Source organism: Balaenoptera borealis, assembly GCF_965194805.1.
Source record: "Balaenoptera borealis genome assembly, chromosome: 5".
Taxonomy (NCBI): domain Eukaryota; kingdom Metazoa; phylum Chordata; class Mammalia; order Artiodactyla; family Balaenopteridae; genus Balaenoptera; species Balaenoptera borealis.
Window position 1 is genome coordinate 53,073,358 of NC_138862.1, and position 13,751 is coordinate 53,087,108.

The window sequence follows — 13,751 nt, forward strand, 5'->3', positions numbered from 1 at the left end:
TGTCTTTTATAATTACACTTTTTTATTTCCTTAGGGGTAAATTTATAGGTTTGTTAGATATACTTATGCTATTTCTAATCATCTATTTATTTAAGGCTAAACATTAGATTCTGGATACATTATTGAGTCATAAATAGAGTACAAAATATACAGTAGTATGATATTGCTCCATTAATCTGTTGCACCTAAAAGGTCACTAGGTACACTAAAAATATTACCAAAAATAGCACAAAATACTTAGTTCAGTTCTGAATCACTACAATGCTTCATGTTAAGTTTGGCTACTGGTCAGGTATAGGGTAAACTGGGCTTCTGTAGCAAGTTATAAAGTTGGAAGCATTCCTGCTTCGATGGGAAAAGATATTATATATAATACAATTACTACAGAGAGTACAATAATTACCAAATTTGAAAATCAATAAGGTTTTTAAAAGTAAATTCTTCAAAAATTCATTAAAGTAAAATTTTATATCCACACTTAGGATTAAAACATACAAATTGAAAATACCATAGCCAATGTACCATTTATATAGTAATACATGTTTGAGAAATGAATGAATGAATAAACACGATGGGATTAGTCTACTCTAAAAAGCAAAGTACAAGTGCCTGTGATTTACAGTATGGTAATGCTAAATTCAAAAATTTTAAGACTTATTTTAAGAGATTATTAAAAACTAAGGAAACACTGGGAGGAAAAGGTTTGCTAACTATAAAAGAAGTGGGGAAATACGCATCAATCAAAATTACGCTGTGTAAGAAGGAAACCTATCAAGTGGTTATCTCTGGGAGGAGGCATTATGGAATTTTTTTCTTAGTTCTTTTTTTCCCCCACTATCTGAAACACTTCCAATTTTTTACTCAAGCATAGGAAAAGAGGCAAATAAAACTGAACAGTTAAAACAATGGCATCTTTCCTCTGGGGCTGTCCAAAAGCCATCATCTGAAAGATTTATCAGTTATTCTGAAAATTTTAAAAGAATATCAATGCTAGATCTAATTGATAGAAGAGGATTTGAAGACCTATTATTTAGGTGAAACAAAGCTCCTCACTCTTTAACTCACATTCATAAAACCCCCATATGTAGTGATCTGGCCACTGATCAAGTCCTCAAGTGTTTGTTAGAGAACTCACTACCCCTCTGAGATATAAGAAGTATTAATAATCCAGGAAGCTTCTTAACAGGAATGAAATTTCCACTCCTAATTCTTCTCACTGGTCAGTCTTTGTCTCAGGAGACATGGAAGAAATCTAATGATTCTTTTACAAATACTGTGGTTGAAAGCAACTCCTCTAATACATACTCAAGATCTTCTCTTCTGTCGGTTAAACATCCTCAGTTCCTTTAATCTACCATAGTTTACACGGTGTGGTTTTTACTTCCCTCTCCCATCCTGGCTGCACTCCTCCAGATATAGCCTAGCCCTGGGTTTCTCCAACTTGAGCATGCATCAGAATCACCCCCAAAGGCTTATGAAAACACAGATTGCTGGGTCCTACTCCCAGAGTTTCTGATTTAGTAAGTCTTGGGTAGGTCTAAAGAATTGGCATTTTAAACAAATTTCTAGGGAGTGTTAATGCTGCTGGTCTCAAGACCACAGTTTGAGAACCACGGCTCTACCCATCAGTCCTTCAACACCTGCACACAGCAGTCTCCACACCGGCTGAGCCTGGGGGAGGACCTTGCCTCACTCCATCTCTGATTTGAACTCTGTGAGTGCAACACTCAGAGGCCAAGAGAGTCCCTGGTAACTACGTCATGAGTGTGCTTCATAAAGGTCACAGTCAACCAAACCCCTAAAAACCCTTTCCAATAACTGTTGCTAATGATCCAAAAGTTTTCTTTGTATTTTACTTATGCAATTGCATTTCTGGATCCCGTGGAAAACCTTCCTTCATCTCTAATAAAGTCAATTTGGCTGGCTTTTAGAGTTGAATTGTGACTTTAAGATTGGATAAGGACTTCAAAAGAGATTCCAGGTTAGAAATACAGTGAGGAAAAGGTTCAGAAAGGGCTGCCAAATACGTTGTGTATTTTGTGCACTGCACAAAGACATGCAGTAATGGGACTGAGCAGACTTAAATACAGCCTTGGCTTTGTTCCTGGAGCACTGGCCCTGGCACAAAGCAGAGGGAGGGGTGCCTATTTCAACCCACCAACACAAAAGAAATGCCTTTTTGTAATTCGGACAAAAGCACATATATGCTAGCAGTAGCCCTGGGTTTGGAGACAGTAAAGTGTAAAGCTTTTTTTGAGGACTCTTCAGGTTTTGTTAAGATATGACTGGCCTGTCCAGAGTAGATGGCTCATGTACAGCAGTGGGCATTACTATTTTGCCAAAAGAAATCTTGCATGAAGGCCTAAAATAGAAAACAGATAAAAGCGGCATCAGAGCCGTGCCCCTGCTTCACTTCCCCCGCTTGATCATACAGGAGTCCTAAGGCTCCTTTGCAGAAACACAGGACGCCGTAGTTTGAAAACCACTACTACAGAGCAGTCACTGGGCTATAAGGCTGGAAAGGTGGACCCGACTCAGGTGTGCAGGGCACTGAATGCTGGAATAAAGAGGTAGGTTTGAGTAGGTATTTAATACAACATCATGGGGATATCCAACCTTTGTCTTTAATTAGGGATAAAGATTTCCTCAAGGAAACCAAATCTTCATAATGCCAGAAAAGGCTTATCATTACACTGGACTAAAATTTTACAGATTAAACTATAGTGAAAATAATAGCAGTAAAGTGCTCATACAGTCCATTTAAATTTAGCAATCACCGTTGTTTACCTTGTTTGGTTCTACAGCTATTAAGTTAAACTTTTGTTTAGCGTTTATAGAGTATTCTTTCATGAAGTTCAGTTCAGGATGAAGAACTGCTTTTGTGAATTTTCTATTACACTTCCTTAGACAGCCTAATGTGTTGAATACTTTGCAAAATGATACAGTCAAGTGCTTATTTAAAGCTGAAAGAACCTTTCATGTTCTACGATATCATTATGTTAAGAAGAATTAAAATATTTCTTTTGAAAAAGATGTGGTCTATACATGTGGCTTAAAATGGAATAAAAACAGTTGACTCATTGGATCTCACATAAAGGATCTGACAACAGACTAGAAATTTGTCCTGTTAATTATATGAGACTGGAAAGGGGGGAAAAGTTGCCATTTTTTCCTCAGAAGTATTTATTATCGAGGGATATCAGCATTACTTGAATGGAATTAGAATACTTCCATGCATAAAAGGAGTTCAAGAGGGAGTCAACAGGTTCAGATGACCCTGCTCTGGTCCCATGTTGGCCTCACACCACAGGTTAAGGATAACTGCTACTGAGCCCACCTGGCAGCCAAGCAAAGCTACATATGAAATAAATCAGTTTATTCAACTTTCATTCTAATAAAAGGGGGCCTTTTTATTTTGAAGTAATTTTTTTTAGTAATCATCTTGAGAAAAAGCTTTTTGAAGATTTTTACAAAAGCAAAATGAACAGTGAAATTATGATAAAGAACTGAAATATTTTACAATTAATTCTTTTGATAAAAACAGGTGTGTGTTTGTGTAAAAAAGTGTAAGAATTAAGTCAAGCCTGGAAAGCTTGGCTTAATTTTAAAAGAAGGCACTACGTTTAACTTTCATTTAATGGGGCTTAAATTACATATATAAAAGGTGATTGATAGGTACCTTATAGGAATCTGGCTAGAAATTATCCAGAAGTTTGCCTTGGGAAAGGTTAAGTTTACTAAGATTTAGAGACATTCATTTTTTTAAAAAAATTTATTGGAGTATAGTTGCTTTACAATGTTGTGTTAGTTTCTGCTGTATATAGTCATTTTTACATGTTAATTAAAGTCCATGTATAAAACAAAGATTTGAATAAGTATAAGTGAAAAAGATAGCAAAATGTTAGTGTGTATATGTAGCTATATGAATAAGAGCCTAATAGTTATCCATGCTTTCTGCTTGGATTAGAAGGGTGATGAACCTTGCTCTTTGATTGGTAGCATTCAGTGAATTAATGTGATCCATGAGGGCAGGGAGGCATCTCACAGAGTGGGTGACACAGAGGACAATTCAATATTTACTGATGAAAAATTATTCCTTGAAAATAAACTACTTTTAGAAACTGAAGCTATATATTCCAAGTTATATGTCTATAATTTTGTGGGTCATATCTACAAACTGCCTCAAACTTCTAAATTATCAAACCAAATGGAAAAAAAAAATGAGAAAAATGTTAAAGGTGAATGATAATGGTTAAGATTTCCAAGTTTTCAAAGAATCATGTAGGTGGCCAAAGGACAAAGTGAGTACTCTTAGAAGGCTTTCATGATTAATCTCATACACAAATGTAAAGCAGTTGTTAAAAAAAGAAAATCTCTACCCTATGTTTAACCAAACCAAGTCGAGGAGGCAGACATTTCAGAGTACAGATCACAGTATCACCAATAGGACTGACAGGAACAATTAATATCAGCAGATTCAACATAACTGAATTTGTTTTTCCTGATAATTCTGACTAGTGGAGGGGATGGTTTATTAAGTCTTTTTATTTCTACTCCTCACTTGAGTTTTTTTTTAAAAGCTATGTATTGGGGCTTCCCTGGTGGCGCAGTGGTTGAGAATCTGCCTGCCAATGCAGGGGACACGGGTTCGAGCCCTGGTCTGGGAAGATCCCGGAAGATCCCACATGCCGCGGAGCAACTAGGCCCATGAGCCACAACTACTGAGCCTGCGCGTCTGGAGCCTGTGCTCCGCAACAAGAGAGGCCGCAGTAGTGAGGCCCGTGCACCGCGATGAAGAGTGGCCCCCACTTGCCACAACTAGAGAAAGCCCTCGCACAGAAACGAAGACCCAACACAGCCATAAATAAAATAAATAAATAAAATTAAAAAAAAAAGAAATATAGCATTTAAAAAAAAAAAAAAGCTATGTATTAATTTTTCCTTGAAGACCAATAATTTTAGTAGATACATTGAGGCATTAAAAATAAAAACAGTAACAAAACAATAAAATGCAGATATTTCAGAAAAACATATCTATTAATGTTACAATATAATTTACCAAGATATTACGTTTTTGAATAAAATTATGACCCTAAAGCATATTTAGTAAAAATTTTTAAACACATTGTTTGAAAAAAATATTGCACTCAGAATTAGGAGAAAGTCTAAATTTGTCTCCATCACTTTTAGCCCAAACACAGAGCACTTCTGGTTCTCACCTTTTGTAACATACAGGTGTTATTTGGACCTGATAATCTCTTCAGCGCCATTTCTAAATTCTATGATTCCTTGTTGCTTTTGCCATTTTTGTAATCCTTTTGGCATTAAACCAAACAACTAACAGACAAACCTATCCAACTGCTGTTTTCCCCACCCAGGGATTTTTCAGCTTGGGAGCTAGAAACCAATGAATCACTAATGCTTATTTGACAGTATCATCTTAGAAATATTTTTGCTTTCAGTGAAAAGGTTTGCTTGGTTTTTCCCTCCTACCTGAAGGAAGGAGGAAAAGGTCCTGTCCTGAGGATGGTCGGCTACTGGAGCCAGGAGGTTTTGAATGTTCGATGAGACTATGCCTTGCGGGAGGTGGGGGAGGTGGGAGGGATGGGGGGAGGGCATCAAAAGCATCTTCACCTGCATTGAAAGAAAGGTCAGTATCAACAGCAGAACTTCATTAATCAAACCACAGTATCAGGCAAAAATAATGATTTTCTCTTGCTGCTTATAAGCAACTTCACCTGCAGTGTTTACCCAGCAGTTCACTGACTTTGTTAATGGGAGCTGATTATTTTGTAGGAGGTGTTTGGAGAGAAACACAGACACACAAACACACATGTGTGCATACAGACTTTTTCGATCTCTCAGCCCTTTCTATTAAAAAGCAGTATTTCAGGTTATGAAACAGCTTATTATTCACTTGTAACCTTTATAATATAATACATGATCACATCATCAAAACAATTTTTGCGTAACAATAAGAGTTCACAGCCTCTAATTAGAAAATCACACTATGCACAAAAATTTAATGTCACAAAATAGTTTAGATTATCTTTTAAAAGTTTGCTCCACGGCATTTTAATTCATTTAAACTAATGCTCCATATATTTCATTGTCAGAATATACAGAATATGCACCTGCAGTAGAGGAATATGATCTTTTTCTACTTATCAGATATCTCTAGGGAGAAACAGTTAAATATATCAATAGAACTACCTCTTGTGGTGGTCCCAAAGCTAGTTACTTATATTTGCATAGTTCCCAACTTTAGTAACTGTAGAATACTGCAGTATGCTTTTATGTCTACTTGTGTTTCCCCTGCCACGTCTTACTATCCTATTCATATTTTCCCTCATCTTGATTCTTTAAAAAATAAAATTGCAGTGTATGTATTTTTGTAAGCAATCACAAATACTTTGTGAATGAAACAGGGTATAAATACCTACATCTTCTAGTAATAAAAATTCTCATGGATTTAAACACATTGACTTAAATATAAAGGTATATTTAAATATAAACGGTTTCACCACTCATCCAGCTTGCCTTGCAAAAAGTATTCAAAATTTTTTCTCTAATGATCATAAATATTTTTCTAATGTAAAATATATGAAGGTATAGGAGAGAGAAAGAAAGAGCTTTGTTATCATTCCAACCTTCAGCTATTTCCTACATTATCTCATTTATTCAAATCCTTTATCAATCAGCCCCTAAATGTCAGGCACCATGCTAGGCACATGGGTAATGTGAAGATCAGAATCATAAGTCCTCGACCCCGAGGAGCTTAGATTCCACAATGAGATCTAAGAAAAGTTCACAAAAGGCTCACAGGTGAATAGGTCCCAGAGGGAGAGAGAGATGCATTGTAAGAGGGAAGAGGAATGCAGAAAGTGGCATTCAGCAAGGTGTTACCAAGAACAGGAAGGCCTGGGCTATCAGGGCCTCAGAAACATTTGTTCATCAAACACAGGGATGGCGTCTACTAGGCAGAGTGAACAGCATAAATAAAATATGAGATGTACATGAAGAGCCAAAGGAAGGATGAGTTAAAAAGGTTGGAACATTTATGTGCATTGTCCAATATGGTGGTAACTATCCACATATAGCTATTTAGTTTAAATTTAAATTAACTAAAATTCAGTTCTACAGTCACACATATAGATCTTTTATGTCACCACATAAAGTTCTATTGGACAGTGCTGATCTAGTCATAAAGACTTGGGGAATAGGTCAAAAACAGCATACAGGAAGAACTGGAAGAGAAAAAGACTAGGTAAAGAAGGAAGTTGGGAGGTGCTTGTAATCCACGTAGGTGAGAGTAAAGCACTGAACTGCAGAAAGAACAGGAGCAAGACATTCAACTGTATAACTAACTGGAAACACCAGTTGATGGTGTTTTGGGGAAAAAAAATGGAGAGGTTCATTTCTAGTAGCCTAATGATTCAGATAAGCTTATAAATGAACCTTCATTATACATTATTTTATGCTATGGTGACTCATTATTGTAAAGCCTTAACTTGTGAAGGTTTCTTAATTGTCTTCCTCTAAAAATAGGGTGAGAAGCTTCCTACCTAGAATTAATGAAATAAACAGACACCTGCACTGGCCAATTTTAACATAAATACACACCTGTGTGTACCTTCACACATGTACACACACACACACATTAAGTGTACTTCATGGTAAAATTTGAAACAAAGAAATTGAGATTCTTTGGATGTGTTCTAGTTGCAGTGATTATAAGACAGAATTTATTTTCAGATCTCTACAATAAAGTATATAATTTCCCATAATGTAATTAGCTAAGTGGAAGTGGGTCATTTTATATTGAAAGAAAAAGTAAGTGCGCATTCATTAAGAATTATACTTAAAGAAAATCTCAGATGAATACTCCACATCTACTAGAACACAAGCACCTGGGGGAATGACAATGCCCTCATAAGATTTTGTAGACTGCATTTAGTACATGAAGAGACAACTTGATAAAACCCTAACTGATGCCAGCTATTTACACCACTGCTTCAGTCATCTAAATGGAATAATGGTCACAGGAACTGAGAGCCACTATCACCTGGAGATTCCATTCTAATTCAGACAAATTCATAACCTAGTGAGTCTACATTGCACTGAACTGAGAATTCTGATAATTCAGATATTAATTGAAAGAGGTGGCAGGGAGGCTTGCTTGAAATTGTTTTAAAGGTTTCAACCTAATGGAGGGATGAGAAGATCATAATCAGAGGGCGTCCTGTTGAGTGAAGAACCATGCTTTGGATTGTCCCGAGTTGGAGGCCTGGCAGGTGGTAATGGCACTGGATCAGAGGCTGAATCAAAAACATCTCCTAGAGGATAACACAAAATCTTAATGTATTTTCAGTACAACAATGGCATGGAATTTTACCTTTAAATTCTGACCATTAAGACACAGAATACAAAGAGAATATGTCTTATACATACCCTTTAAATATATGCCTAACTCAGGAATGTTTGATTTCTTCATCTCTGAAGACGTACCGTGTGTTCCATTCAATATACAGTGACCATTATCACAAGACCTAAAGCAGAAATCAAAGGACAAAAATCATAAGGATAATTACTTTCCATTTAAAAGTCATTTGGGGGTGGGGAGATGATGGGAACTAGCAACGCTGCTCATGTAATAAAGTTAGGATATAAATATAATTAATTTCCTTTTCTGGAGAAAGTAAAGTAATATTATCTAGATACTTGAATACTTTTACAAAGCAGAAGTAAATATTCCATGGAAGACAAAGGTTTTTTTCTTTTTTTAAGTGAAACTAAGAATTACAAGGGCCACAAAATTGCTTATACCCTAAACACACCTGTGGAATTAACATTTCATTTTGGAAGATTTCAATGTTACCTTATCAAGGTTTTGAAGAAGAAAATGTAATATGCAGGCAAAAAATATGTAAAAGTCCCAATGACATCATTACTGGTTAACGGTACTTAGCAGTATATTTTTATTTCTGTAAATTAAGCTTTCCTTATTATAAACTAGAGCCTGTCAAGGAAGGAGAATTATTAAATATTCAGAAAGTCCATTAAAATTCAGATAGGCATATTCAAAGACCTAGAGTCTGGAGTATAATTTCACCACTGCCATGAACAAAACTGGCACTTCTGACAACTGTAGAAAAATGACTTTAGCAAAGGCCTTGGGAACACAACAAATATTTTAATCTGGGTGTCTGTAAAAGGATAATACTAAAAAAAGTATTTTTATTGTTGGTATTAATGCTTTCGAATCATACTGTGAACACAATGCACAAATCTGGGGGCACAGGAAGGTAGCAGCAGGAAGAGAAGGCATGGAGCATATTTTGTCTTCAGAATACAGCTGTGTAGCAACTGACTATCTGCTCACCAAGTTACTGTGCTCACAAAGAGCTATAGAAGGCAGAGTTTATATTTTACCTTCCCCTGATTTACTCTGAATTCTTGGGGCAAAGTAAAAGTACATACAAAATGGAGGAGATATTGGACATTTGAATAGTTATTGCAAAGTGCTTCATCTGAAATGCATTTCCATTCTCTCTCGTGGCCACATCTCTTTAAGGGGCCAGAGATGGTTCATTTAAAAATGGTTATAATGTATTGAATTTTCATAGTAATGATGGATTTTTACTGAAATGGAATTATTCATCTATGAATAATATGGTTTATGAATCTATGAATAATATGGTTTAACTTTTTCCATATACTGACAATTTAGTTCTCCTGATGTTCCAAAGAGAGGAAAAACATAGAAGGAAAGGATGTGTCTAAGTTTAAAGAGTTCTTTGTAGAGGACCTAAGAAGATACTTCATCCATTGACTTTCAAGAACAAATTAGACAGAAAATTCACTCCAATTAAGATTAGGGATTGTCAACATTTATTACTTCTCTGTAACTGTAGAAAGATGGTAATGGTGGTCATAAATCAAATTTATTTTCAGGATTTGGGAGGCCTGCCACCAAAAATCTCATCGAGTATGATGTGACAATTAAAATTTAAAGTATTACAATTATACCACTCACTTATCCAGTGATGAAAAAAAATGAGATCCCAAAGAGACCAAAAAAGCTCATCTTATTTCAGTTTTTAAAAATTACTACACATTTATAAGAGCCAAGGGAACTGAAAATTGTAAAAATTTATACTTGATGTAAAGGAATAACTTTTTTCTCTAATAAGAATAGTAGAATTTGGTTCTTCCAACATAACAAATTATTATCTCTCAGTTATTTCTCTGTCTTCTCAATGTTACCAACAAATGTCCTAAAGACCAGCAATCAGCAAAGAAACGTTTGGTTCTTGCTTTGAAATATGAAGCCCTGGACAGCAAAGTGTTAATAACCATGGTTAATAATTCTGCATAGTGTTGATAATTCTAACCTTGTAACTCACTAAGGCAGATCTCTGGTTTAAATGGAGTTTTGCTTCTCTTTTCCAAGTACTGCAATACAATACTTGAAGAAAGGCATTAAAACATTTTTTAGACTTTTCATCTGAAAAGAAAGGAACACTCCACTCATAAAGTGCTTTCTGTTGATTGACTTGACCTCAAAAGGAAATGGCACACTAAGTAAAGATGACATAGATGACTGAAGTGTTAAACAGCTCTCCTGTTCCTCAGTCAGTAAAGAGATACTGAAAGGCAAGAAGGCTGGGCCGCCAGCAGTAGCTGAGCCCTCTTCTGTACGTGCCAAGCACAGCTCCAGGGATGTAATTAGACAAAGAAAACTGGAGCTCAGAAAATAAGTCTGAAACTGAGATTTGACTTACTGAGTACTTCATATATGTCAATTAGATTTAAAAAAACAGAAAAATAAGATTATGATTTACTAATTCAATTATATAAACACAGAATTGTCCTTCTACTTAAAGACAAACTAATATTTCAATACACACCACCCATTTTTAATAACTCCTATACCTCCATGGGGCTGCCGCTTCAAAGACCAAGGATGTCTCCATAACAGTGAGAATAAACAACTGACAAGAAGAAAACAGAACACAATTCCTCACATTCTTGTTTGATCCAAGGAAAAGTAAAATAGTACCTGATAAAAATAGCTAAGGGAAATAATTTTTTTCAGTTCTTCGAGATCTGAATATAAGTAGGTAGCACATCAAGAAAGAAAATCAATATAGATTATACTAGTCCTTACTTCATGAAGAACAATTCTAAGGAAGGTTAGTATAATACCTTATTTTCTAAGCACTAATTTTTCTTCATGAGATATGTGCTTAGAACTGATAAAATGCATTGAAAATAGCTTATTGAAAATTCATGAATTAATCACCACTATATGTAACCTACAGCAAAGTTTTACTACAGTACAATTTGTGTTTTGGGGAGAGAGGCAACAAATTATTCCATTAGACTTACTAGTCAACTAATTTAGTCAAAGGACTTCCTAATTAATAGAAATCTACATCTTTTCATTTTCTCTGAAAGGTCATGGAGAAAAATAGTATTATAGGTAGAGGAGGCTTTGAGCAAGAAATCAAGGGTTTTTATTAAACAGATGTGATTCAGTTGTTTAAAAACAAATGCCATAAATGATAATGCTTACTGCAGACGTGAGGTGATAAAAAATGGCCCATATTCTTACCTAGGAGGAGGTTTTACATTATGACAATGAGATGGTTGTGAATTCAGGGAAACAGGATGGGATGAAGGAATCTTGTATTCATCGTCATCTTCCTCTACTGGATCTCTTGTTTTCTCTGAAAGGGAATTTGCTAATGGACCAGTACACCTACCAGAGGGAAAAAAAAATCCAGTCTAGTTTTAGCATAATAATTCAGGACAGGCAAGTCTGATGTGACATATTCAAATCAAAGAAACTACTTTGTCACTTGTGTTCAATTGTGTTTTTCAATTACAGGGTAACATCAGAAGGGCTGTTCTTATACTAAATACAAATGAAAAGGATTTTTAAAACTCTTGATGAAATAAGAGTTTTCATACTTATAATTTTAAAATGGCACAATAAGAGAAACTAGTAACCTGTCAAACAAAATAAAAAGGTCCTGGAGTTGTAAGTGAATGCATAAAATTATTTACACCAAAGCTATTAAAATATTAACATTTTGTTCTTATTTAACTTAAATTGGTAAATTAAGATGATATATATGCAAGGTTATTCTATATATTAATGAAGTATTTATAGAAAGTTCAACTGTCTCTCGTGAATATTACTTATAGTTGAAAAAATCCAGTTTAATTAAGTGAAACAATTCTTTCTCCTGTGAAGTTACAATTCAGATAGTTGTTGTTGGGACAAAAATTAACAAAGATCTAAAAATGACTGGAACAATTAGAAGTAGATAATAAGAGAACTTTATAAGTCTTTAAGGTAGAGGCCATTATTTTTATGGCTTAAATTCCCTGGCTAAGTAAAAAAGAATGCAAATATGTAAAACAATTACCTAATATCAAAAGAAATTCCCAAGCATTTTACTCATCCATTGAGTAAACAGACAAAGCCAATTAATAACAAAACAACAAAAACGTACTTTTTTTTTTTTTAACAGTTGTTGCTAATGGAGTTTATCCTAAGCTGACGCCAGTGAGAAACACCAAAGTAGAAACACACAAACCTACCCTGACCAACTTTAGGACAACCAACCTGTTTGCAGGACACTGGAGGTACATACGGATCCAAACCTTTTTTTAAATCATGAACCTCAAGACAAATCTGTTTCGTTAAATTTTTTTTTTTTAATCTTTGTGACTGCAATTTTGAAGCACCTTCTGTAGAGGGAGCAAGAGGCCTTTGGTATATGAACCATCAAGACTGAAATAACTTTTTCATTTTTATTTCTCCTAACTAGTTCGAATGAAAACAACTTTAAGGGCTTTTCTCTGTGCCCACTGCAAGAAGACATTTTGAAAAACCTAAAGGTTTTCAAATTTCAACTATATATCTGAGTCTCTAGGAAGTTCAGAGATGAAAGAAAAAAATCTCTCCTAAGATTTTTCAAAAGTGTGTTTTTATCCGTCTTTGAAGACTTTTTCAATACCGATTTTTGAATTCTGTTTGAGCGACCTTGGAATTCAAATGACAGTATAAGGTGAAATGAAAGCACAGTGATACAGTGACAGAAAGTCCACTGTCACCACCCAGAGCACAATCTAATAACCTTATTAATAACTTAAGGGTTACACCTACTATGGTGTAACCTTGGAAGATGTACATCCCAAATGAAGGCCAGTGAGTACACGGACTGCAAAATGGTGATTTGATGGGAATTAGAGCAGGGATTTCAAACATTACCTTTCCATAAATTCTTATAAACATGGATATAAATTTAGCTAAATCAAGGGCCAGAGTGGGTTCTGTTAGCAAAAGAAATAAGAAAAATACACATCCTTTCTATGTCCTACTATACTGTCATGTACAAGGAATTTTTTTCCTTTGCAATTTAAGCATATACTGTATAAAAGAAAAACACTGGGCTTCCCTGGTGGCGCAGTGGTTGAGAATCTGCCTGCCAATGCAGGGGACACGGGTTCGAGCCCTGGTCTGGGAAGATCCCACGTGCCGCGGAGCAACTGGGCCCGTGAGCCACAACTACTGAGCCTGCGCATCTGGAGCCTGTGCTCCGCAACAAGAGAGGCCGCGATAGCGAGAGGCCCACGCACTGCGATGAAGAGTGGCCCCCACTTGCCACAACTAGAGAAAGCCCTCGCACAGAAACGAAGACTCAACGCAACCAAAAATAAAAATAAATAAAAAACAA

General features: G+C 35.5%; 1 protein-coding gene across 6 annotated transcripts in view; it reads right to left on the minus strand.

Moving 5' to 3' along the window:
* Nucleotides 1–13,751, minus strand: part of CBLB (Cbl proto-oncogene B) — a 216,725-nt gene that overhangs the window by 26,476 nt on the left and 176,498 nt on the right. For 4 of the 6 annotated variants that reach the window (XM_082393084.1, XM_082393085.1, XM_082393086.1 and 1 more), the window contains exons 14-17: nucleotides 11,618–11,764; nucleotides 8,452–8,549; nucleotides 8,205–8,336; nucleotides 5,494–5,634 (exon numbers count right to left, since the gene is read on the minus strand). In XM_082393084.1, coding sequence (XP_082249210.1) covers nucleotides 5,494–5,634; nucleotides 8,205–8,336; nucleotides 8,452–8,549; nucleotides 11,618–11,764 — 518 coding nt within the window. The remainder of the gene's footprint in view (nucleotides 1–5,493; nucleotides 5,635–8,204; nucleotides 8,337–8,451; nucleotides 8,550–11,617; nucleotides 11,765–13,751) is intronic. The other 2 variants (XM_082393088.1, XM_082393089.1) reach the window with 1 other exon arrangement.